The sequence below is a fragment of the Vicia villosa genome, linkage group LG4 (genome assembly GCF_029867415.1).
Source record: "Vicia villosa cultivar HV-30 ecotype Madison, WI linkage group LG4, Vvil1.0, whole genome shotgun sequence".
In the NCBI taxonomy this organism is placed as follows: domain Eukaryota; kingdom Viridiplantae; phylum Streptophyta; class Magnoliopsida; order Fabales; family Fabaceae; genus Vicia; species Vicia villosa.
In genome coordinates, this window is record NC_081183.1 from 146,428,932 (window position 1) to 146,453,959 (window position 25,028).

Sequence of the window (25,028 nt, forward strand, 5' to 3'; positions counted from 1 at the left end):
CGGATATAAACAAAAGGTTCGATTTTGTACTCGAAACAGTAGAAATGTAACTTTGATTTTGAAAAGAGTGAAAAGGGGTTACCCTAGGAGGTGCAAATGTGATTGTGATTGAATTCAGATATTTATCTTTGAAGTTAGTGATCTGACGGTTCAGTTTTATCTTTGACATACACGCAGTTTATATGGGTGCTGGAAATTAAAATGCGGAAATGTAAAGTGCAGAAAGTAAATCTACGCTATTACATCGATTGTGCGGGAAATGTAAACTAGCCTATTTACATGAATTTGACATCCTATACATTTATCTAGGAATTTTAAATTGCAAGAAATAAAAGGCATATTTTTGTATTTTTGTGATTTATTTTAAATATAATTAATGCATTATTAATTAATTTAAAATAAAGAAAAGATGGAAATATGATTAAACCTAGCAAATAAGTTTAAAAATATGTACAAAATGTTTGTTAATTGATTTTAGAACAAAACTAATTTTTTTTGGAATTTTTGAAATTTGTTTTTGGATATTTTAAGTTAATCAAAACATAATTATGCAAATAATTACACAAATAATTAAAACTTAAATAGAAAATTATCCTAAATATGTACAAAATTAGTTTATGATATATAAACAATATTTAACACAAAGAACAATTTTTTTATGATTTTTTGACTAATTAAAATAATTAATAAGCAAATATATAAATACATACTAATTAATTATGAAAAATATTGAAATTTTGAAGAAAAATAAAATATTTTTATTTCAGAAAATAATATATTATTTTAGAAGTTTAAAATATTTTTTGGGGAATTTTTTGAATTTTTAAACTATTTTTAATTAATTTATCAAAGAAATTAAAATAAAATAGAAAATAAAAAAGGATACTTATTCAGTGTGGAAGTTGACTGAGGGAGCATGGTGTAGCTGCGTGTGTGAGGCGTTGGATTGGAGATTGAATTGATCCAAGGGTTCAGATCTGAGGTCACATGAAGCACATGATTAAAGCAAGGCATGGGATTAGTGGGAGACCAAAGTCAGACTGGTCCCCACCCTCGCCTACATGGACCAATGGAAACAGAGGAGAGAAGGTTGAAAAGTTGACTGACGAACCACGCTCGGACGCGTGGTCGTCTTCAACCTCCGTCCCATGCACTTTTTCAGACAGATAGCGGGGGTTTTTAACCCCCTCTATTTCACGATACAAAAACGTTATTTTCGGTAGCTTCCCAAACCTGCAAGAACACACGTTAGCAACATATGAAAACAACCCAGATCCACTAAACATGATGCCCTGAATCCAAATATGTCATTAGTTTCGTGGTTTGATGCTCATAGCTATAGGTTCGAAGATGTTAAAGTATGAACACTCATAAGCTTATGTTAATGGCATATGGCTATCCTCACGTGGGAGTTGGCATGTTAAGGCCCAGATCATTTGCATAGGACCTTATGAGCATGATAGGATGGTTGGTTAGCATTGAAATCAGTTGCATATACAAAAACGAAAATAAAATTCATATGTACATGAAGAGTATTATATGCTTTATACGACTCTCATGGGCCTGTGTTTAAAGTTCAATCTTACTCTATTATCTTTGAGAAGATGATTAGAATGCTTGGTTTGTATTAATATTGATTGGAAAATTGATTTTGAAAATTACAAAGTATGGAGATTTTTTTGAGAATTTTGAGAGGTTTGTGGCTATTCTCTTGCTATCTCTTCGTGTGTCCCTCTTTTGCTGAAGTATGATGCTTCTTTTATAGCCCAAAGTTGCTTGGAACTCAAGCTAAGAAGCTTTGTTGTCTTTGTTGAAAGTTTGATTTTTAAAATATTAAAAATCTTTGAATTGTTGACCAAGCTTGACTCCATTCAATGCTCTTGTCTTGCTCTTCAATTCTTGCAGAAAAAATGAAGATTCCTTGAAGTGAGTCATACTTGGAGGCCAAGCAACCATTATCCATGCATTTTCCTTTTAATTTTAATCTTAAAGTAAGATAAAATTATGCAAAAAATGGCCAATAAAGATGTGGGCTTTGTCTTGGTCGTGGGAGGCCCATAGTAACATGGCAAAGATGTTTGGACCATAAAAACTTGGACTCATTTGGAAAAAAAACATTTTTGAGCAATGTTGATTTCATGCATTTTCCCAAAATTTAGCCAACTTCAACAAGGTGTAAATCCTTCAATTTTTGTCATATGAAGGAGATCTTGCACTTTTTGGAAACCTCAAAGAGTCCTCTAACCAATGTCTTTGGTCTCATATCAAAATGATTTTTGGTTCTCCTTGTGTGTCCATTTGAAAAAAGTGTCTTTTTGTTGACTTTGAAAATGACCTGTAATGTCTTTGGCCATATTTTTCAAATGGTGAATGCTATGACCATGGGATCAATTGCATTTGAAAGATAATTGAATTTCCTTCAAAATGAGCTTTGGTTGACATTTTTTGGATGAAGGATGAGAGAGTTATGATCAGTCAAAGTTGAGTTGACTTTTCAGGCAAAAACCCTAATTTTGAATCTTAGGGTTTTGTTGATTTTTGATCTTTCCTTGATGAATTGTGATCATCCAATGATCAAATGTTGAATCCTTTGACAAAATATGGACTTTGACAAAAAATTTCATTTTTGACTGTCAGTTGACTTTTTTGGTCAAACGGGTCGTCTGTTGACTGTTCGAGCTGCTGACGGTGCGTCTGAGTGAATTGAAGTTTGAAAATTTGTATGATGGTACTTTGAGATGTATGGATGTATATGAAATCCATTTGAGCTCTCAAAACTTGTTGCTCCTGTTAAAACAAGAAAAACCCTGATTAGGGACTGTCTGTATAGGAGGCAGTTAAGCGTACCTGATTTTTGTGCAGTGTTGAGTTTCTGCTAATCATGTGATATTCAGAAGACTTCTAACACAAAAATCTTGGAAATTTGAATTGTGAATGATTGATTTGATTGATTGTACAAATCACTGTGAATTGTACTGTCTGCAGTTTGTCTGTCAACCGACTGTTCGTGTACTGAAGCAGCAGTTAAAGTGAAAAATCAACCGTCAAAGTTAATTTTCTTTTTTTTTTTGTTGTTATTTTTGTTTTTGTTTGGTGTGAAGCATGAAAATTTATTTACATGACTTGTTAGAAAACAGAAACATAATAAATAACTGATATTTACGGTATGCGGGCAAAATTACCGATAATAACCTGAAAATTATTTAATGCACAGAAATAGAAATATTTGACTGGCAGAAAATACACAAAATATTATCTTAGTAATTAAGCAATATTATGACAACTAGTACAACATTTAATACTGACAGTATAAATATTACATACTATATTGAAAAGTACGACGAATAAACGGTACGTTTAAGAAAATAAGAAACACGACAAATTTTAAAAATGACGGTTGACGAACCATGCTATGATTAATAACATGTAGAGGAGTGGGAGTGCAACCATTGCAGGTCCACACTTCTCAGGACTGTGTAGGCAGAAGAAAGTTGTGATCACCGTAGCAATGGTGACGACTGTAAGAAGCAGTGTTTCTATCCATTTTGCCATTTTTGCTAGGGAAGAAGAAATGATGGATTATGAGATAGGAATTTGAAAGATGATTTAGAATTTGATGTGAGATTTGTGGGAAGAATGAGAGGTATTTATAGAATGGAAAGAAGGAAAGAGACGTTGGGGAATGATGTGATTCCGTACAAAAGGAAAATTTGAGTGGAAGTAAGATTTGAAAGAAAGTGTATGATAGTGTTGGAAAAAGAGAGATGGATAGAATAAAGTTGAGATTTGAATTTGAAAGGATAGATTTGAAAAGATTTTGAAAATAATGGAATATAGCACAAAAGTTAGTGGGAAAACAAAAACAATTGTTACCAGTACAGTGTGAGTTTCCTGCTTTTGCGCCTGCAAAAAGATTTAACCCTGCATGAACTGTGTTAGTACTATTTATCTGTAAAATAAATAAATAGTATTTGTGAAGTAAAGAACAGTATTTGGCGTTTGCGTAAGAATAAATTCCACTGTAAGCCAAGTTACTGTGTAAGAAAAATTCTGAAAACCAAGTTCTTCATATGTCAGGATATTTTGAAAAAATCCATGTTTATATGAGACTCTTAATTTTCATATTGAAACTTTCCTGAAAAAAGAAGTGGGCAAATTTTGGGGTATAACAGAGGGATATTGCCGTTTGGTTAGGTTTCGATTTTCAAGAGGAGGTTTCATTACTTGGGAGCTTTTTGAGATGGTCTAAATTTTGTAAATTCAAGGGGATGAAAAAAGGAAGAGAAGGCATGGTGTGGTTGGCTATTTGTTGGTCTATTTGGATAGTTAGGAATAGCTACATTTTTAGAAGTGAGAATTGGAATATTTTAGATATTGTTTGGAGTATTAAGATTTTAGTTTGGCGTTGGTCTTATATCGGGAATATTAATCGTACCAAATACAACTTCTATGAGTTCAACAAGGTTCCTTTGTTGTATTTAACTTAATTGTATTTGGCGATTAATTTTCCCCGATTTGGGCTTCTAGGTCCTTTGTAATGGTTGTAAGAACTTTTGGTTCTTTTTTATCTATATATTTCTTGATTATTTATATATATATATATATATATATATATATATATATATATATATATATATATATATATATATATATATAGAGAGAGAGAGAGAGAGAGAGAGAGAGAGAGAGAGAGAGAGAGAGAGAGAAAGTTGAAGTAATATGTGTTTATTACACACCACATTCACTTACTATTTGACCAACTGGACTCACTCAGAAGGAAGTCCCATTTCATTGGGATTCAGAGTGTGAGCAGAATTTTGTAAAATTAAATGAGAAATTAACCATCGTTCTCGTTTTAATAATTTTCTATCCTAATCGTTCTTATGAAGTATTCTGCGATGCATCGAAGAAAGGGTTAGGAGGTGTCCTAATGCAGGATGGACAAGTTGTAATGTATGTGTCTTGGCAGTTGAAAGCCATGAAGATAAATATCTGACGTGTGACCTTGAGTTAGTTGTTATCGTTTTTGCACTCAAAGTGTGGCGTTATTATTTGTATGGAGCATTTTTAAATGCTTAATGATCATAAGAGCCTAAATTATCTCTTTGATCAGAAGGAATTGAATAAGCGACTGAGGAGATGGATGAAATATCTGAAGGATTTTATCTTCGAATTGAAGTAGCATTAAGGAAAAGCAAATAAGGTGGAAGATATGTTAAGTCGAAAGGAGATGCGCACAGTTGAGCTGATGGTGTAAGAGCATGATCTATTTATAAGCTTTACTTGTTTAGAAAAATTATATAATAGCATAAATTTTGTGAGATTATTTGTTTAGAAAAATTTATGAAAATAACTATGACGTTATTCAAAAAAAAAATTAATTTATTTTCACAAATTCTCTAAAATATATATAAACTTTACTTTTATATTTTAATATAAAATAAAAAATATAATATAAAAGTAATAAATTTATTAATTTTTTTTTTGATAAACTTTATTAATATTTATTAAAACAGGTCTGTAAAATAGGCTTGTGGTCTAACCTACTAAATAGGCTTATATAAAAATGTTTAGACATTTTTTATTTAAAAAAAAGTCTGACTTAATCTTGACCTATATAAATTAGACCATAGATCCGTGTTAACTAGACTATCTTATTCTCATTCCTACCAATATTGCATCTCTTTCCACTATTTTTATTAGTAGTTTAAATCATCTTAACAGACAAAGAATAATTAAATTGATTTTCACTTTAAATACAAAATTGTCTTTGTAAACTTAGATGATACAATTGTCCAAGTTTTGCAATTTCAAAGTACTAATTATAGTGTTATAGATTTTTCTACAATTCCAAACGTCTATGAGTATGTTTGCCTCTATATGATATGGATAGTACTACTGCTCAAGGAAAGTCTTTAGAATAGGAAAGACCTTACAAACTTAGGGTAGGTAACTCTTAAGTGCTTGTCACAACACAACAAATCAAATGATTTTCACACCCTGTTTTTTGACATTGTCTTTTCAGACATTTTCAAAAATAATTTGTTTTTCTAAACACACTACACTCTTTCAAACAATTCAAATAATTCAAAAGTGAGCTAAGCAATTAAGAGCCCATGGATAACCATAGATACAAAGGGTGCTTACACCTTCCCTTTGTATAACCTACGTCCCGAACTCAATTTCTTTTAAAAGGTCTTTCCTGCTCTTTTTTCCTTTCCTAATTGGATAAAATAAAAGTCGGTGGCGATTCTTGCTCACCACAATATTGTTTGCGAAATAAAATAAAAAATCAGTTCTCCCACCGAGTTACTCCCTCTGTCCCAAAATATAAGAGAAAAAACAAAAAAAAAACACACTTATTAAGAAAAATATAAATATAATCATTTAACTTGTGGGTTTAATGAAATAAAGTGCTTAGAAATATGTAAAAAAAAATGATTGATTGTTGGTTATAGAAAAGATGAGAGAGAATGTAAACCAAATGCAAATTGCATTTAATTTTATCTTGAAAATATGAAAGATATTTTTTCTCTCTTATATTTTGGGACAAGAAAAATGCTTTTTTTCTCTTATATTTTGGGACGGAGGGAGTACATACAACAAACATTTTACAGATGTAGACGAAGGCAGCTTGCATACACAGACACATTTTCTTGCTGAACAAAGCCAAAGGATGACCATTTTGGGATAGAAATACACCAATGGCGATACCTGATGTGTCTGTTTCTATGATAAATGTTTGTGTAAAGTATGGAAAAGCCAGCTCCGACATGTTGGTCATTTTCTGGTTTAATTCTGTAAAGGCTAAACTAGCCTCTATACTCCAAGAAAAATTTAGTGGAACATAATTATTTAGTGAGAGGAGTGGCGAGAGTGGTGCAATGGAGCACAAAGCGTTGGTAAAATTCGGTGAGACTGAGAAAACCTCTTAATGTCGTTAGAGAACGTGGGACGGGCCAATCCAAAATTGCCTAAACCTTATATAGATCAACAACAACACCCCCTCTGATATAATATGACCCAAGTAATTCACCTTGTTAACTACAAAAACACACTTTGAAAATTTTGCAAGAAAATAATTTGACTTCAACAAGTTAAAAATAATATATAAATTAACCAAATGATCGCTTAGAGAAGAGTTGTAAATCAGTATATCGTCAAAGAACACTAGAACAAATCGGCTAAGCTAAGGTCGTAACAATTCATTCATATCTACTTGAAAAGTTGATGGTGCATTTGTTAGGATGAATGGCATTACGAGAAATTCATAATGGCCATCGAATGTTCAAAAAGCTATTTTATAAGTGTCTTCCGATGAAACTCAAATTTAATGGTATCTTAAGCGTAAATCTATCTTGGTAAAAATCTTTGCATCTCCCAATTCATCTAACAGTTTGTCAATTATAGAGATAGGAAATCGATCTTTGATTGTGATTGCGTTGAGTGCTTGATAATCGACACATAAATGACAACTGTCATCCTTTTCTTGACTAGGAGGATAGGGGATGAGAAAGGGTTGTTACTTTGGACAATTATTCCTTCCTATAACCTATCTTGAATGAGGGAGGCCATTGCTTCCTTTTGAGAATGAGGATAGCGGTATGGTTTCACATTAACGGGTGAGGTGTTTGGAGCAAGGGGAATACGGTGGTCATATGGTCGTGAAGGTGGGAGGCTAGGATTACCTTTAAATATAGTGGGTATTTATTAATGAGTTCGATTATATTGGGGTCAAGTTGGACTGGGAGATGTTCTGCTGGAAGAGGGTTAGTCTATGTAATTGTGTTTTGTATTTCAGAAGGCTGAAAAGTTATAAGGTGAAAAGAAACAATGAAGTTTGTGTGGATAAGTTGGCAAAGCTGGTGAAATGTGGTTAAGGTAGGCGAGGTTTTAGGGTCACCGGTAAGAGTAATTTATGTGTCTTTGTGGTTAAAGGTTATCGAAGGGATGAAAAAATCAACATGAATAGGACCTAGTGTGCGTAACCAAGCCATCCCAAGGACTACATCCGCACCTTCTATTCGCAATAGGTAAAATGGGAGGGAGAAAAGTTTGTCTTTGAGGGTAAGTTGGACATTGTTGTATATGCCTTCGCATTTAAGATATGATTCATTTCCAACCATCACAGAAAACTGTGGAATAGAGGTAGTTGGTAGGTTGAGATGGTGAGCAATTATGGGTTGGAGAATATTATGAGTGGTGTCAGTATCCACTAAAATCATCACCGGAAGTCCTCCAACAAGACCTTGGAATTTGAGAGTTTGTGGAGAAAACTGAATCGTCAAAGCTTGAGGTGATAATTGGAAATATGTGTCATTGGATTTTGCCTTAACAACCTTTTCATGAAGAAGTTCATCCATTTGTGATGTATCATGAATTTCTTCTTCGACAAGAAGTAAACGAAATCTGCTAGAGACACACTTGTGGCCAGGGAAGAATTTGAGAGCACCAATGATAGATTTATTTAGGATAACATTCATATCTAAGCTGCTAAAGGAGGATAAACATAAAATAACTTGAACATTTTCATTAAACAACTTCAGCTAAATACTACAACTTAAATAGTAGGATTATCTAAGTCATTAGGTCTGGGCCACTTTTGAAAAGACAACAACGAAAATATAAAAGTAAAAATAATTACTAATACATATCCTATTAGGGGTGTTCATGGGTGTGGGTCGACCCACGAACCCGCTAACCCAAACCAAACCAACCCATAAATTATCCGAACCCATTCATTTACGGGTATATCCAACCCAACCCGTAACAACCCATATAGTTTTGGTTTGGGTATCGGATTTGAGTTTTACAACCCGCAGACCTGTTGACCCAATCCATTGATATAACAATAGTAATTTCTTATTTTTTATTATTTTTTAAATAGAAATATAAAATTATTATCTCAGTACTAACCATAATTTTTCCAAAAAAACTTTATTCTCCACGAATAATACTACTAGATCAATGAGTTTATGTAATTCTAAGACCAAATGTTGTTTCTTTTTTTCTTTTGTATCATTTCCAACTTGCGTATCTAATAAAAATAATGTATCTTGTAGAATTTTATAATATATTCTTCATCCATTTTGTGTCTTAGAAAAGAGTATAAATGTATTGAATTGTGTTACAATATTTTTAAAAAATTATTATTTTTTAATTTAAAATACAATCCATGAATCCAACGCAACCCAATCCATAAATGAACGGGTCAGTTTGGGTCAATTTTAATAATGAAATTGCATGTTGGATGACGAATCCAATCCATTGAAATTTAAATGAGTTGGATAACGGGTTAGGTCAAACCCGGTCCAATCCAACACATGTACACCCCCTACTTTTAATATTTAATATTGAATCCTGAAGCCCATTTGAGTTGTCTTTTGTTTCTTTTTTGAACTTTTGCATTTGGATTCTAACAATATTGGTTTAGATAAATGCTCTTTAAGATTCTTCTTTAACATTAAATTTAAATTTTAACAAAAAAAAATCCTTTTCATATCCATTTTCTTGTTTGTGTTTCTATTTTTATTTACTAACTTTGTTAAAATTATATAATTTAGTTAAATCTTTAAACCGTATGAAAGTAATCAAATCCATGTCATATTTATAAATTTAAACGATATAAATTTGATCAACTAATTTATTTATAAGCACGAGTAATCTACAAATTCATTTACCATAAACATCTATCTAAATTTTTTATCAAAGAAAAGTTTAGTTATCGTGCAGTTTCAGAGAACGCACAATTTAATTTCCCAAGTCGGCAAGTCTCGGTTGTTCTCTTATTTTCTCCTTGCAAAATTCTAAAATCTCAAATATCCACCTGTCCTATTGTCTGACCACGATAACTGCTTACAAAAGCCTTAAAGACTATAATGTTATGCTATTTTTAGTATTTTTCCTTGCTATTGTTACACGTCTTTATCATTTTCCATTATTTGAGTTTGGTGAAATCCAACTTTACCCTTCTCCTAAATACTTTAAAATGCAAATAATTTTTATATTTCGTGATAAAATTTACACTTCTAACACAATGAAACGCTTTTGTTATCGATTTAAATTTATATGTTTGTAATTTCATTAATAAATATAATTTAGTCAGTAAAAACTCACAGCATCAAAAATCTAATACACTAAAATTTTACTTAAAAAATTGGGCTACTTTTTAAAGTCATTCAAAAAGAGTAAAATGATTTTCTTGAACATTAAACATACATATAACTTTTATTTAAGGTGTATTCTAATAGTCTGTGTTTTAATGATTTTGCAAGTGTATTTCAATTTAGTGAAAGTTCTAGGAATTAGGTCTCGAAATTTCATAGGAATCGACCTAAGTTCCACAATCACATATGTGAGTTTATCAAAATACTCCTATAGCGCAAATACGCCTCATATCGAGTATAGATCTCATTAATAGCTTTATTATCTCATCCTCTTATTCATGGCCGGCCCAAAGCATGTGCAACAAGGGCTGTTGCACAGGGCCTCTGGTATTAAAGGGCCTCAGTTTTGAATTTGGAAATTATAATTTAATTTGCATAGGGCTAAAAAAAAATGGTCCCACATCAAGTGTGCAAATCAATCTTTGAATTAGTAAGCTGTGAGTTATTTGTTTTATAGGTAAATCTTTCTCCAAACATTAAATATTCGATGGAAGGACATTACTTTTTATTTAACAATAATTATGTTTCAATAGCAGATTTTCTTTTAATGCTAACGAAACTAGTTATTGTTTGATTTAAATTTCAATCAATTTTCTGAAGTATTTCCATGATGTTCTATCAATTAATTAATTATGTTTATAAAATAATTTTATTAAATTTTAATAATAGTATTTATAATTATATACTTTTAATTAATAATATATATGTTAAAATAGATAGTCAAGTAAGCAAGTAATACTGCTAACTTTTTTAAAAAAAATTGTAAAAAATAACAAAATTGAAACAGGGCCTCTAAATTATTTGGGCTGGCCCTGCTCTTATTGCTTCAGGGTTCATGTTTTACTTATTATTTATAGTCACATTATCATCTCATAGTACTCTAAATTTGTTATTACCCATTGAACTTATTTCTTGAGATCTCCAGTCATTTAAGCCGAGTTACCATCATAAACAACTCATTTATCTATAGGCATTAGTCTCATATTCTTTGATGTATTATGAACTTTTTCTCTAACTAATCCTTTTGTCAAAGGATCAATTAAATTTTCATCAGTGTGTACATAATCCACTATTACAGTTCCTTTAGAGATACAATATCTAATAGTGTTGTGTTTTCTTCCAATTTGACGTCTTTTACCATTATAATAACGATTCTCAATTTTTACAATAGTCGCGGTACTATCGCACTGAATCAAAACAACTGGCATATGTTTTTCCCACAAATGGATCTTAGCTAGCAAACATCTTAACCAACTTGCTTCTTCACTAGTAGTCGTTAATGCTATCATCTCATACTCCATCATGTACTGGGCCAAGATAGTTTGTTTCTTTGATTTCCTAGATACAACTCCTCAAGTTATACTAAATATATAGCCACTAGTTGTTTGGAATTATCTAATAAGGTATTCCAATCAGTATCAATATATCTTCAAGTAAAATATGAAATCTCTTATAGTATAAACCGAGATTCATGGTCCTTTTAAGGTACCTCATGATTGGCTTAATAGCTTGTCAATGCTCATTACTCAGTCTACTAGTAAACCTGCACAACAATCCTACGACAGATGCAATATCAGGTCTAGTACAACCAATGGCATACATAAGACTGCCAATGATGCTCACATATTATGTTTGCCTGACACTTTCACTAGTATTCTTAAATAGTTTCACACTTGGATCTTATGGTGTACACACATGTTTACAGTTAAAGTAATTATATTTCTTTAAGATCTTCTCCATATAATGAGATTGATCCAAAGAAATTCCTTTTTCGGATCTAGTGATCTTGATTCCAAGAATCACACTCGCTTCTCTAAGGTCTCTCATATAAAAGTTGTTGCTCAACAATGATTTCAAACCAGTAACGGCCCAAATGTTTGATCCAAATATGAGTAAATCGTCTACATGGAGACATATAATAGTGCAAATGCAATTCTCAGATAATAAACACATTTGTCACCTTCATTCACTTAGTATCCATTCAATATCATTAATATATTAGACTTTTCATGTCATTACTTTGGAGCTTGTTTTAGACGATACAGAGACTTATCTAACTTATAAACCTTATTTTCTTGCCCATGAATTACAAACCCTTTGAGTTGCTCCATATAGATCTCTTCTTCTAAGTCATCATTTAAAAAAGTTATTTTAACATCCATTTGGTGTACTATTAAGTTATAAATAGCAACAATTGAAATTAGTATCCTAATGGATGTAATTCTAGTGACTGGAGAAAAAGTATCAAAGAAATCTATATTTTCTCTTTGCCTAATACCTTTGGTTATAAGGCGTGCCTTATATTTATCAATTTTTCCACCAGGTTTTAGTTTCTTTTTCAAAACCCATTTAGAACCGATTGATTTGCAAACAAGAGGCAAGTCTACTAAGTGGCAAGTCTTGTTAGATTTTAGAGAATCAATCTCGTCGTTAATAGCTTTTTGTCACAAATCTGCATCCAAAGATGATAAGGCTTCTTGAAGATTTGTTGGATCTTCTTTTACTATATAGGCTGCATAATCGGGCCCATATTATTTAGCAACTCTTACTCGTTTACTTGGTCGAAGTTTTGTTTCTACTTCGTCGTTGCTTTCGGTGTTTCGTATCACAAGAATGTGATTCGATTCAGTGTCCTCACTATTTCTCAATTTGAAATGAAATTTGTCTTCATAGAATTCAACATCATTTGATTCTATGATCACTTTAGCATTTAGTTCATAACATCTATGTGACTTACTGTTTGTTGCATACTCAATGAATACACATTCATAGGATCCGAAATTCCCAACGACACTTTCATATTTGTGTATGTTTTGAACATGAATGTTCCACTTCTCCATTACCGATAACATTAGTGGTGGAGGCAACTCCCAACGACACTTTCATATTCGTGTATGTTTTGAACACTGCACTATCATAACTGACATGACTAGAGGAGTCAATGTCTAACCACCAACCATCAGATTCACCAATCATGCCGACTTCAGTGATCAAAGCAATAAATTGCTCATCAGTCAAGTTAACCTTTGTATTAGGGGCAACACAAAGTTTAAGTCAGATCTTACATTTCTTAATCATATGACCTATTTTTCTACAATATAACCAAGAGAATACATCAGTTTCATTTATTTAAGGTGGTGGTTGTTGCCTATCAATTAGAGTAATGTGGGCCCTTGAAAGGTTCTCATTCTTAATTCGGTTCACAACATTGCGGTTCTCATTCTTTAATCATTTTTCAAATGACTTCAAAACTACAGCAAATTTATTTTTGTTGTTTGAAACAACCAATATTTTTTTTTGATCTTGTTTCTGAGATTCTGCTTCAACTCGAATGTGAATAATCAGACTCTCAATGAAAAAGAATATTGTTTTGTGGTGAAACAAATTTTCTAAAAACTTTGAAACTAGGGGGACAACTTGTTAATAATAAAAACAATTTGAAATTATTCATCTAAACGCACACCTTTTGTAATATTCTTATAAGCAATCTATCGAAGTTTGTAACATTTAGCCTCCACGGACCTTTCATTTATACCATTTGATACTTTAGGTAGCGGCTAACAAAATACTTATTTGCTCTAGCTTCTTCAGTGTCATACTTTTTTTCAAAGTATCTCAAGCCTATTTTACAGTATCAGAGTTATTGTAATAATTATACAGATCATCTGCGAGTCCATTAAAAGTATGATTTTGTAGAGATAATCATTCTCTTTCCATAAGGCGATTTCTTTTCTAAGCTAATAATCGTTCACTTTAATTTGTGCCGCAAATTCAGCTTTAGCACTATTAAGTGTACCATCTGAATCTGTTGATTTATTACCGTTAATTTGCTCGGATGATCCATAAGGAGCAACAAAAATGTCATGGGTTAGAACGTTGACAACTTTTTTCTTCAGAAAAGTTGCAAATTTTGTCGTCACGTTTGAAGTGACTTCCTTCAAACTTGAAAGGTTTGTCAGAGACAACAGCCTGTGGAAATACTAATAATTTCTTCGATAGTCATGACATTTCAACACGTCTTAAAATTGTTGTTTAATGATTTTGAAAAATTTGCCACCAAAAAAATTATCGGGTGGAGTCGCAGACCAGATCACTTTCTTTAAAATGTTTCGGGACACTTCCCAAAATTATGCAAAACAGTCAAACTACTGCGCCACCTACAGGATAGCCATATTTATAAATATCTAAAAAAACTTTAATATTATGAATATTGTTATTTATCAAATAAACATATTATTTTGTCGCAAAATAGAAAAAGGTATTATAATTTTTTTAACATAAAATAGTGTGATATGAAACAAAAATAATTTTATTCAAATTTTCTTAAATATATATATGACAAAAGTTACATACAGTGTAATAAGAAACAAAAGTAATTTTATTCAAATTATATTAAAACTTGAGCCTCAACAAAATCAATGAGAAACATAGGAAGAGTTTTAATAATTTTTTTATTACTAGAGTTTTAAACTTTTAATAGAAATTGATCTCTAAATTATATATTTAAGGTAAAAGAAATTAGTTTAAATTTAAAGCATAGTTATTTTATTTTATTAATATAATTTTTTTATTATAACTGACTAATAATAATAGTATAAAATATTTTTATATCAACAATAATATAAAACAATTATTAAATTCATTATAAAATATAATTTTTTGACTATAACTATTTTACGAGTTATTGTAATTAATCTTTAAAAAGTTACAAATATTTAGTTTAGTATTATCTTTAGTCTTATTTATAAGGATAAATAGGGTCAAAGGTCAAAGAAATTCTTGTGGTTTTTTTCAATGTTTTTTTTTACTAAATTTAAATTAACACTAAATAATTTCACACATACTAATATTGAACATTAATTAATTTTTTAGTAATATCAAATAGTATAAAATCGTTTAAGTAATAAATACTTCTTAAAATTTATGTTTTTTTTTATATTTAGAAAAAGTTTCAAAAAAATTCTGATATTGATTAAAGGATCAAGAGAATATTCTTAATAAAAAAATTGAGAGGACAAGTTTGTCTTTTGATCTCAAGAACACACTTTTTTCGTTTCACAACAACGTTTTCGTACACATCTGAATCCTCAAAGATATCTTAACCGTTTTGCTTCTTCAGGACAAAAAAATCTCAACCGTTGGTAATCTCGTCTCGCTGGAATCTTACAAACCCACCGCTTCTCTGTTCCTCTCCCTCACCCCTTCTCAATAAAATCTGTGTTTTCTCTCTCTTCACTCTCACAACCAAAAATGGCGTCTCTCTCTCACCTCAACCAGCTTCTCCACACCAACACCCTCCCCGTCACACCTCCCAACTCCACACCTTCAATCTCCCCACCGACCTCCACCGTGGGATTCCGAAGCAAACAGTTTGGAAGGCCAATTGTGGTGGCAGATGTCTCGAGGCGGATGGTTTATGTTCGGTCGAACACCAGCGACGATGAGTGGGGTACAGAGAAGGAGGTGCCTTCTCCGGCTGTGGCGGTTACGGAGGTGAAATTGGCCGATGGTGAGACGCAGAAGGTGAAGAAGGCTTTGGTTGGTTCGTTTTATGGGACGGATCGTGGGTTGAAGGCGACGAGTGAAACGAGAGCGGAGATTGTTGAGCTTATTACTCAGCTTGAGGCGAAGAATCCAACTCCTGCTTCTAATGATGCTTTGACTCTGCTCAATGGAAAATGGATTCTCGCGTTAGTTATTTTGTTTCACTGTTTCATTTGATTCTCCTGTGTTTTTTACATGGATGTTAAACACGGTAGAAATTGAGTATCTCTATGCAACTGCATACATTAATCCCTCGAGCTGGGAAGGACCACACTGAACTCGACTAATCCCTCGAGTTGGGGAAGACCAGAATGGACTATTATAATTTTAATGACTAATTCAAAATTAAGCTAATGATAGTGCAAGTTATGAGATGAAAATAGTGGCAGTGTATAGTTTGTTGTTCTTTGCTTACAAACTTATCTTATGGTTGAATTTGTGGTTCTGCAGGTATACATCCTTTGCAGGTTTATTTCCATTGCTGTCGAGTGGACTACTACCATTGCTTACGGTTGAAGAAATATCTCAGACTATTGACTCTGAAAGTTTAACTGTCCAAAACTCTGTTCAGTTTTCCGGTCCATTGACAACCACCTCCATTAGTACCAACGCCAAATTTGAAATTCGAAGTCCAAATCGTTTGCAGGTCTGTTCATCCTCCTTCTCTGTTACTCCCTCTGATCCTTAATATTAAAAATAATCAATATATTCGGTCTACATAGTCCTATAGAAACACATTAACGAATTTAAAAAGTAAATTTTTTCTTATACTAAGGACCAGAGAGACGATTATTATTTTTCCTGTAAAATTTAGGCTATTGGTCTCACTCATCTTGCGTGTTATTATTTAGATCAAGTTTGAGGAAGGTATCATAGGCACTCCACAACTGACAGATTCATTAGAGATACCAGAAAATGTGGAATTCTTGGGGCAAAAAATCGATCTATCACCTTTCAAAGGCATACTTACTTCTGTCCAAAGCACTGCTTCATCAGTTGTGCAAACAATTTCCAATCAGCCTCCATTGAAGATTCCAATTTCCAACAGCAAAGCTCAATCCTGGTTGCTTACTACATATCTTGATGAAGAGCTGCGTATCTCAAGAGGTGATGGTGGCAGTGTGTTTGTTCTTATCAAAGAAGGAAGTTCTCTTTTGACAAACTAAAGAAATTATATTGGTTTACTTTCTTGGTCATTGTATATGTAATAATAATTTCCGGTTGTTCGGTTGTTCTTATAATTTCGTAATAAGTAACACTGGATTAGATACAAATATGTTATAGTACTTCATAATTTGGGAATCAGGATCTGAACTAAATTAGAAAATATTGTGAAAATGACTCGTTATCTATGTATGGGACTCACTGTTTTGTATTTGTATCATCTGTTACATATTTTAAGTGTATATAGTTTTATTTTGTTGAAGTAAACATACTCCTTGCATCTATAATCTAAGAAAAGTTGATGTTCTACCGTTCACATTAATACCCTTTTCTATTAATACCTTTTTCTTAACTTAATTTAAATTAACATTTTGGGAAGAAAAAAAAAGTTTTTTTCTAGTTTTTTCCAACCAGATAGGTATTTGGTTAGAAACCAACACAATAAACTACATAAAACAAAATTCAATTACGTTTTCAATTAGGTTGCATATGTAAAACTTGATTTCTCTGCCACCATTTTTTCTTCTCTTTCTCAAAAATTTTGAAAATCCTGTTTACTTTTTGCAAAAGCATGCTCTTCTGCAAACATGAACATCGATTCACGCCACCCTTTTTTATCATTTCCACTATTCTATTCCTTCCCACACAATCTTATCATCTCTCAACTCGTTTTATATTTCTCCATCTCTCTCCACATCTGCTTGGCTTCTCCAACCCACAACAAATATCTCTTCCAACAATCTTTTGTTTTCAACTTCACTATGGCAAGACCTTTTGAGAAATTGAAGGACATCAATGAAACTAAGAAACTCTAAAAAATTGCCATCAGAATCCATCACAAATAAACAGTTCTATCAAAGACCAAAGAGCATTTCGAAATGATTATGCTTGATAAAGAGGTTTGTTTGTTGTTTTAGGGTTTTTACTTCAATTTTAGGGTTTCATATGCTGGTTGTCGGTGTTTGCTTCAATTTTCTTTAGGGTTTTGGACATTTGGGATGATATTTCTTACAATTAGGGTTCAAGAGAGTATTATGGTATTTGCTGTTTGCTTTATTTTTCTTTTTTCGTCAAAAAATCAACTTGTTTTCGTCAAAGAACACATAAACGCAGAAACATTTATTTTCGTCGAGTTTGTTCATTTATTTTTTCCTTTTACAAATTCTTCATATTTATTTCGTTTCATATAAGATGGTTTGCAGAAAAGATTGATTTTGCTCTATTTTACTATGGTTGATGTTCTAAATGTGGTTCAAAGTTAAATTTTGATATGTATAAAATTGGTTTTGTTTAAATTTTACTTTGTTTTGTTTATTAACTCTTACATCCGAGAGTCATATCAACACATATAGACTTATGGTTGTTCTTCTTCAAATTTTTAGACCTGACCCCTATGTTTGAACACCGATGTTTAATGAAGCTACCATAACTCATGTACCGTTGGTTGTTCTTCCTTACAACTATTTCTCATTTAGGTAGCTTGTTTAGGTCCTAGATAGTCTTTTTAGTGTATTGTATATCATGGGGTGAGTTTGGTGAGTTTACCATATTAGGTTATAAATGGTTAGAGGAAACTTGGGATGTTGATCCTGATATTTGGAGTTATTTTGAAGTTTTGCGTGGGTTATAGGATTTATGTTATCCAACTGGAGATAGCCTTTGGTATTATGATCAAATTGAGTTTAATAACATGGTTTTGTTGAAAGATGACAAGGGGACTATGAGGATGAAGACAAATGCATTGTTGACTGGGATAGTGCATTTATATGTTATTCATCCTATATTACAACCTGGTATTATTGAGGAACCAATACTGTCACTAGAATACAATATGGTAGGACCCAATGTTGTTGAATAAGGTACCACTAACACTGAATTTGGAAAGAATAATGTAGACCACTATGTTTGAAAATATTTGTGGATGAAGGAGTCATATTGAATGAGGGGACCTATGTAGTTGAAAATATTGTTGATGAAGGAGACATTTTGTATAAGGGGACAACTATAATTGAAAATATTGTGGATGAAGGAGACATTTTGGATAAGGGGACAACTATTGTGGATGAGGGGACCACAATGGTGGCTAATGCTGAGTCTCAACAATAGTATGTAGATTAGGGACAAAACTATAACATTAAGGAAGATGGGGGACTAGATGAGGACTAATGTGGTTGATGAGGGGATAAACAGTAAAACTGTTGAAGATGAAGGATTAGATGATGGTAGTGATCAAAGGGCATTGGATAAGGAGGACACTATAGTGAAAGAGGGACTAAACTATAACACTGATGGAGATTATAGACTAGATGGTCGCAGTGAGGATAATACATTGGAGATTAATTTTGAAGATTCTGATAATGACATGGGTATGAATAAAGATATTGCACTTGCTGAAGATGTGGTTCTTGAAGAGGATGTGATTCCTGAAAGTCAATTTCTTCACATCCAAGTGGCTCAGTAGTAAGATATAGGACAGTGTGAGGAAGAATCCTAGTTTAAAGCTGACTGATATCATGGAGAAGACCCAACGAAAATGGAATGTGGGGATTAACAAAACACTTGCATACAAAGCAAAGATAGTGGATATTGATATTGTTGATGAGTCTTTTAGGGAGCAGTATAAAATAATTCATGATTATGCACATGAATTATTGAGGTCAAATATTGGTTCAATTATGAAATTGACAAGTCAACCATTTCAAGGTGGAGAGGACAACATTGAGCATCTTGAGAGGCAACTAATCCCACATTTTCAAAGGATGTATATTTGTTTTAAGTCCTGCAGAGACAATTTTTTTCAAGTGCTAGCCTATAATAGGTTTGGATGACTTCTTCTTGAAAGGTTATTATGGTGGGTAAATACTTGCAGGAATTAGAAGGGCCCCAAATGACCAAATGTTGCCTATTGCATTTGCTGTTGTGGAAGGTGAAACCAAGGATTCATGGAGTTGGTTCCTAGAACTTTGATATCTTACCTAGGAGGTGCAAGATTAAGGAAGACATACACATTCATCAATGATCAACAAAAGGTAATTTGTTCAGACAATGTTCTTTTCTAAGTTAACTACTATTTTCTGAGTTGAATGTAATTTTTGAGTTGAATGTATTTTAATGCATGAACTATTTACCAGCTTTTAATGAATTGCTCCCTGAAGTGGACCAAATATTTTTTGTCAGGTATATTATATCACTTTAGTCTCTTATCTTTATATATGTTTCATTATTGTCATTTAACTATGGGTTTTGTGTATATCAAGACATCTATACAACAACTTTAGGAAGAAATGTCCAGGTATCGAGCTCAAAGAACTAATGTGGAAAGCTGCTACAACCAGTTATATGAATGCATTTGAAAAGGCCATGCTGGAAATGGAGGGTGTAAATGAGGAGACATTCAAGCACCTAACAAAGATTTCACCAAAGTTTTGGAGCAAGTCTAGGTTCGGGCCCATTACATTGTGTGATACTTTGGTGAACAATATGTTAGAGACATTCAACTCTATTTTTGTCACAGCTAGAGCCAAACCAATTGTAATAATGATTGGAGAAATCAGAGTGTATCTCATGCTGAGGTGAGAGTTAAACAAGCAAAAAATTAACAAATATGAAGGTGATATTATACCAAATATCAAGAGAAGGATAACAAAGGAATAAGAAAAACCAATAGTTGGATTGAGAGGTATTGAATTCTGACTTTGTTTTACATTTAGATTGTGTTTTAAATTTGATTAAGAAGCTGAATTATTGTTGTGTTTTACACATGTGTGTCGGTAAGTATGCTTATGAGGTTAGACGTATCTCATATAATGGTTAAAAGTATACTGTGAGCCTACCTAATAAAGAATGGTCTTGTAGGAGATTGATGCTGACAAGGTTCCCATGCTGTTATGCAATATCCTGCATGAAAGCTCAACAATTAGATATTGATAATTTTGTGCCTGATTTCTACAATAGAGCATGTTATGAGGTATGCTATGTGCATGTAATATATCCTGTGAATATGGAAACTCTATGGAAAAACACAAAGTATGTTGATTTACAGCCATCGCCTATCAAAAGACAACCAAGAAGGCCAAAGAAGAATAGGACTAGGGATGCATCAGAGAATATGAGAGATGAGACACGACTAAGGTGAACTAGCATTAGAATAAAGTGCAGTAGGTGCCACATGATAAGGCACAATAAAGCTACTTGCAAGTTGTGCGCACCAAGTTAAACAACTCAACTTGAACCAAGTCATACAACTTAGCCTAGAACAAGTCAGCCTGGTCTAAGTCAGCCTGAACTAAGTCAACCAGCACCAAGTCAACTTGCATTAGCTCAGCTTGAAGCAACTGCAGTGTGATCTTATGTCTGCTATGGTTTTTTATTATTGTTTGTATAAATTTGACTTTTTTAGTGTCAATCAACACAAACTTTGGCTTTTTGTATTAGTGTCAATGAACAAAAACTTTGGCTTTGTACTAGTGTCAATGAACAAAAACTTTGACTTTGTATTAGTGTCATTGAACACAAATTTTGTGATGTTATGCCAAAACATCCAAAATATGTAACAAGGATCTTACTTCTCATTATGTTAATGCAAACAACATTTTGTACTTTCATTACTTTGACTTTTGATTGTGTTTGCTTTGATGCAAATAACAAACATAATTTTGATTATGATAAATAACATAAAACAAGGAGAATGTATTTACAGTTTGGTTAGACTGTCAAACCTAATTATTTCAATTTAGTTCCTTTTCTAATCACAAAGATTTCAACTTAGTATCTTTATTTATTACATTGATTTCAATTAAGTTCCTTATCTCTCAAATATAATATTTATGGTCCTTTATTTAATATTTTTTGTTTCATTAAGATTGTTGTATTGCAATATTTTCATCAACCCATTTCATTTAACCAACAGAGAATTACATAGTTCCATATAGGCCTTTGTTGGGTCCAGGGCCGGCCCTGGGCCAGGGCAAGCAGGCCCACAGCCCAGGGCCTCAAAAAAAGAGGGGCCTCAAATTTTTTTATATGGGCTTTAAGAATTATGCTGTAAATTAATTATATATATTTTATTTTGAAACAATGTATCATATGTTGTTTCTGGTGCAGCGGTAATGTAATTAGGCAGAAATGTTGAAGTGCCAAGTTCGATCCTTGCTGCAGTGTTTCATGATTTTAATTTTTTATTTTCGTAATAAAAGGCCAAAACTACTTGAAACAAGCCATGTACTTGAGAATACTACGACAACAATTGAATGGCTAACTACTACTAGTACTTATTATTATTATTATTATTATTATTATTATTATATATATATATAATATTAAAAAAAATTATTTTATTTCTTTAATATAAATTTTTGATAATAGTTATTTTTTGTAATTAAGTATTTAAAAGTTTATTATATAATTAAATTATAAGAAATACTATGATATAATTATGAGAAAAAGGATATACACTGACAGTGTAAAATAATTTTACACTGTCGGTCAATCACGATTATTTTTTTAAAAATTATGCAACATGGCTGATTGATGAATCCTAATTAGATGAGAGTGTAAAATTATTTTACGCTGTCAGTGCACTATCTTTAATCTCTATAAATATTAGTGGTTTGATTTTGTTTATAAATATATATATATATATATATATATATATGTTAAATTTTATTTTATAATAATATATTTAAAAAATTGGATATTAGTGTTATTTTTAATTAATTCTTATGAATATATGGATAATAAATTAAATTAATAAGTTCAAAACATCTTGATTTAAGTTAGTCTAATCTAATACAATATTTATAAGGTTTTATAAATTTTTAATTAATTCAACTCTTTTCATACTACATCAATTACAATAAGTTTTGATGGTTTAGCAAAGTGTTACAAAACAACTAAAAAAAATATTTCTATGTAATTATTACTTATAACTTTCACTCTTCTAATATCGAAAAAAGAAGAAAGCGGTAAACAAACTTAATTCAAACGTTTTTTTTTTATATAAAAAAGATAGATTATTACATTTATTTTATAATAATATATTAAAAAATTAATAATATTAGTATTATTTATAACTAAATATTTTGATTAATTGTTCACTTTTTTAAGAGTCCATTTTTTATCTTTGCCCCGGGCCTCTAGAAAGTCAGGACCGGCCCTGGTTGGGTCATAATGTAAGTTAAGCCTTGCTGTCATACCACATCATCACAATTAATGTTTTTTCAACCAATTTAATGGAAATAATTAAGTTGACTAATAGAACTATTGTTAAGAGACTAAATTGCAACGTTTATTAGATAAAAGACTAAAATAAAATATGAAATTAAGTTAAAAAATTTCGGCACAAAACTTATTCCATCTAACTACTTTAAATGTATTAAATAAATTAATGTGCTAAAATTTAATTGCATGAAATTCCGATCCATGAAAGAGACACCACACATACATGAATTTTTTACTGTCCTGCCATCTTTTTAGAAAATAATACCCATTATACCATACTTTTCAAACTTTTTCCCAATATACCATGTTTTAAAAAAAAAACTGTTTTATAGAGCATCCGCCCTTTGAATGGGCGGAGCCTCTCTTTTTTTAGGAACATCCGCCCTTTGAATGGGCGGAGCAGTGTTACGGATTTTTTTTTTTAAATTTTAATTAAATTAAAAACAAATTTAAATAATATAATAAATATTATAATTAATAATAAACCAATAATATATATGAAAAATATTATAATAAAATATAATTTTAATTTCACATGTTTATAAAAATTTGTATTATTTAATTAAATTATTTTATTATATATTAATCATATTATTATTAATTATAAATTTTAAATACTGGTATATCACTGCAATTATCAGTACCGCTACTGCAATGGACGGAGTTTTTAAATATTTTATTATTTAATTTCAGATCCGCCACTGTAATGGGCGGAGCTTTTAAATATTTTATTTTTTAATTTCAGATCCGCAACTGCAATGGGAAAAAAATCCAAATAACCAAGTTTAATAAAATATTTTAATTAAATATTTTATTTTTTAAATATTTTATCTGTTGCAATTTAATATATACATTTTTTTTTATTTTTTTTTGTTATTTATTAATAAAATTGTTTTTATTTTAAAGTATTAAAAAATATATATATATATATATATATATATATATATATATATATATATTAAATTGCAACAGATAAGATCAGTGAATCAGCTAACTCGAGCGTCCACGGAAAAGAGTAGTTCATTCATTAATTAAAAGGTACATAGAAAATAACCAACAGAAAAAGATAAACTAAAACATCTAAGAAATCACCACGGTTAAAACAATGTCATTAGGTCAATGCATCATTTGAATGGCATCAATGTCGTATTCCACGTTATCCCAGAAAGTTATCGTTGCTCCAGTCACAGCATCGGCCCTTGTTTTAAGCCTCTTGATGCTTCTTATCTGTTCGTCGGCCTCGTACTCCCCCTCTAAAAATCTCAGGAGAGTCCTCTTGAGTTGCTCGACGGAAGAGATATTCCAAAATATAACCGGCATGGGAGGTTTGACGGCGGAGAATATGACATGTCCGGTCCTTCTGCGATACCCCGGTTCAGGTTCGGCACGCCATGTTGATCTCCAGGGCGGCAACTCTGTTGTCCGGTGACATCCATCTGGCCTAATGGTTGTCCGGCGAGGCATGGTTGTGTTTGTGTGATTGTTTGGTATTTGGAGTTTGTGTATCTGTGTGTAAACTCAACCATAGGAGCCCCTAATTTATAATGGTAGTGGGTAGAAAAAAGTAATGATGTTGCGTACTGTTTACAAGCACGCCTAACATGTATGATAAATGTAGACACACTGATCGATGACTAACTTGATGGGACTAGACGAAAGCATGCGTATTTGACTGTCCAAAATAAAGAGTGGCAGTATGGGCCATGAAGACAATTCCACAACGAGACAAAGACATAACTAGTTGAGGGTGAAAAGATTAGGAAAATTGAAAGGTCAGTTAAAGTGTCTGGCCCAAATGGAGTAACTCGTTCTTGGAGACCCGTGGTAAATGATGCTTGTGTCCTCATGATGATGCTAGGACCAGATGATATTGTGTTGACGGTGGTAATCTCCTAGATATGTTGATGTGTTTGGTAATTATGTTGGTTTAGATCA

At 31.9% G+C, this 25,028-nt stretch overlaps 1 protein-coding gene across 1 annotated transcript; it reads left to right on the forward strand.

Moving 5' to 3' along the window:
* Window positions 1–15,265: 15,265 nt before the first annotated feature.
* Window positions 15,266–17,087, forward strand: LOC131599881 (plastid-lipid-associated protein, chloroplastic-like). Its single transcript, XM_058872123.1, has 3 exons — window positions 15,266–15,856; window positions 16,161–16,356; window positions 16,562–17,087. Exons 1-3 carry the CDS (start codon window positions 15,417–15,419, stop codon window positions 16,874–16,876), a joined length of 951 nt encoding a protein of 316 aa, XP_058728106.1. The 5' UTR covers window positions 15,266–15,416; the 3' UTR covers window positions 16,877–17,087.
* Window positions 17,088–25,028: the final 7,941 nt, after the last annotated feature.

What these genes read in the sequence shown, in the direction of transcription:
- LOC131599881 (XM_058872123.1), top strand. Translation starts at nt 15,417, where the DNA reads ATGGCGTCTCTCTCTCACCTCAACCAGCTTCTCCACACCAACACCCTC. An exon ending in AATGGAAAATGGATTCTCGC is followed by an intron (nt 15,857 to 16,160) that starts GTTAGTTATTTT and finishes GTGGTTCTGCAG; the next exon opens with GTATACATCCTTTGCAGGTT. An exon ending in GAAGTCCAAATCGTTTGCAG is followed by an intron (nt 16,357 to 16,561) that starts GTCTGTTCATCC and finishes GTTATTATTTAG; the next exon opens with ATCAAGTTTGAGGAAGGTAT.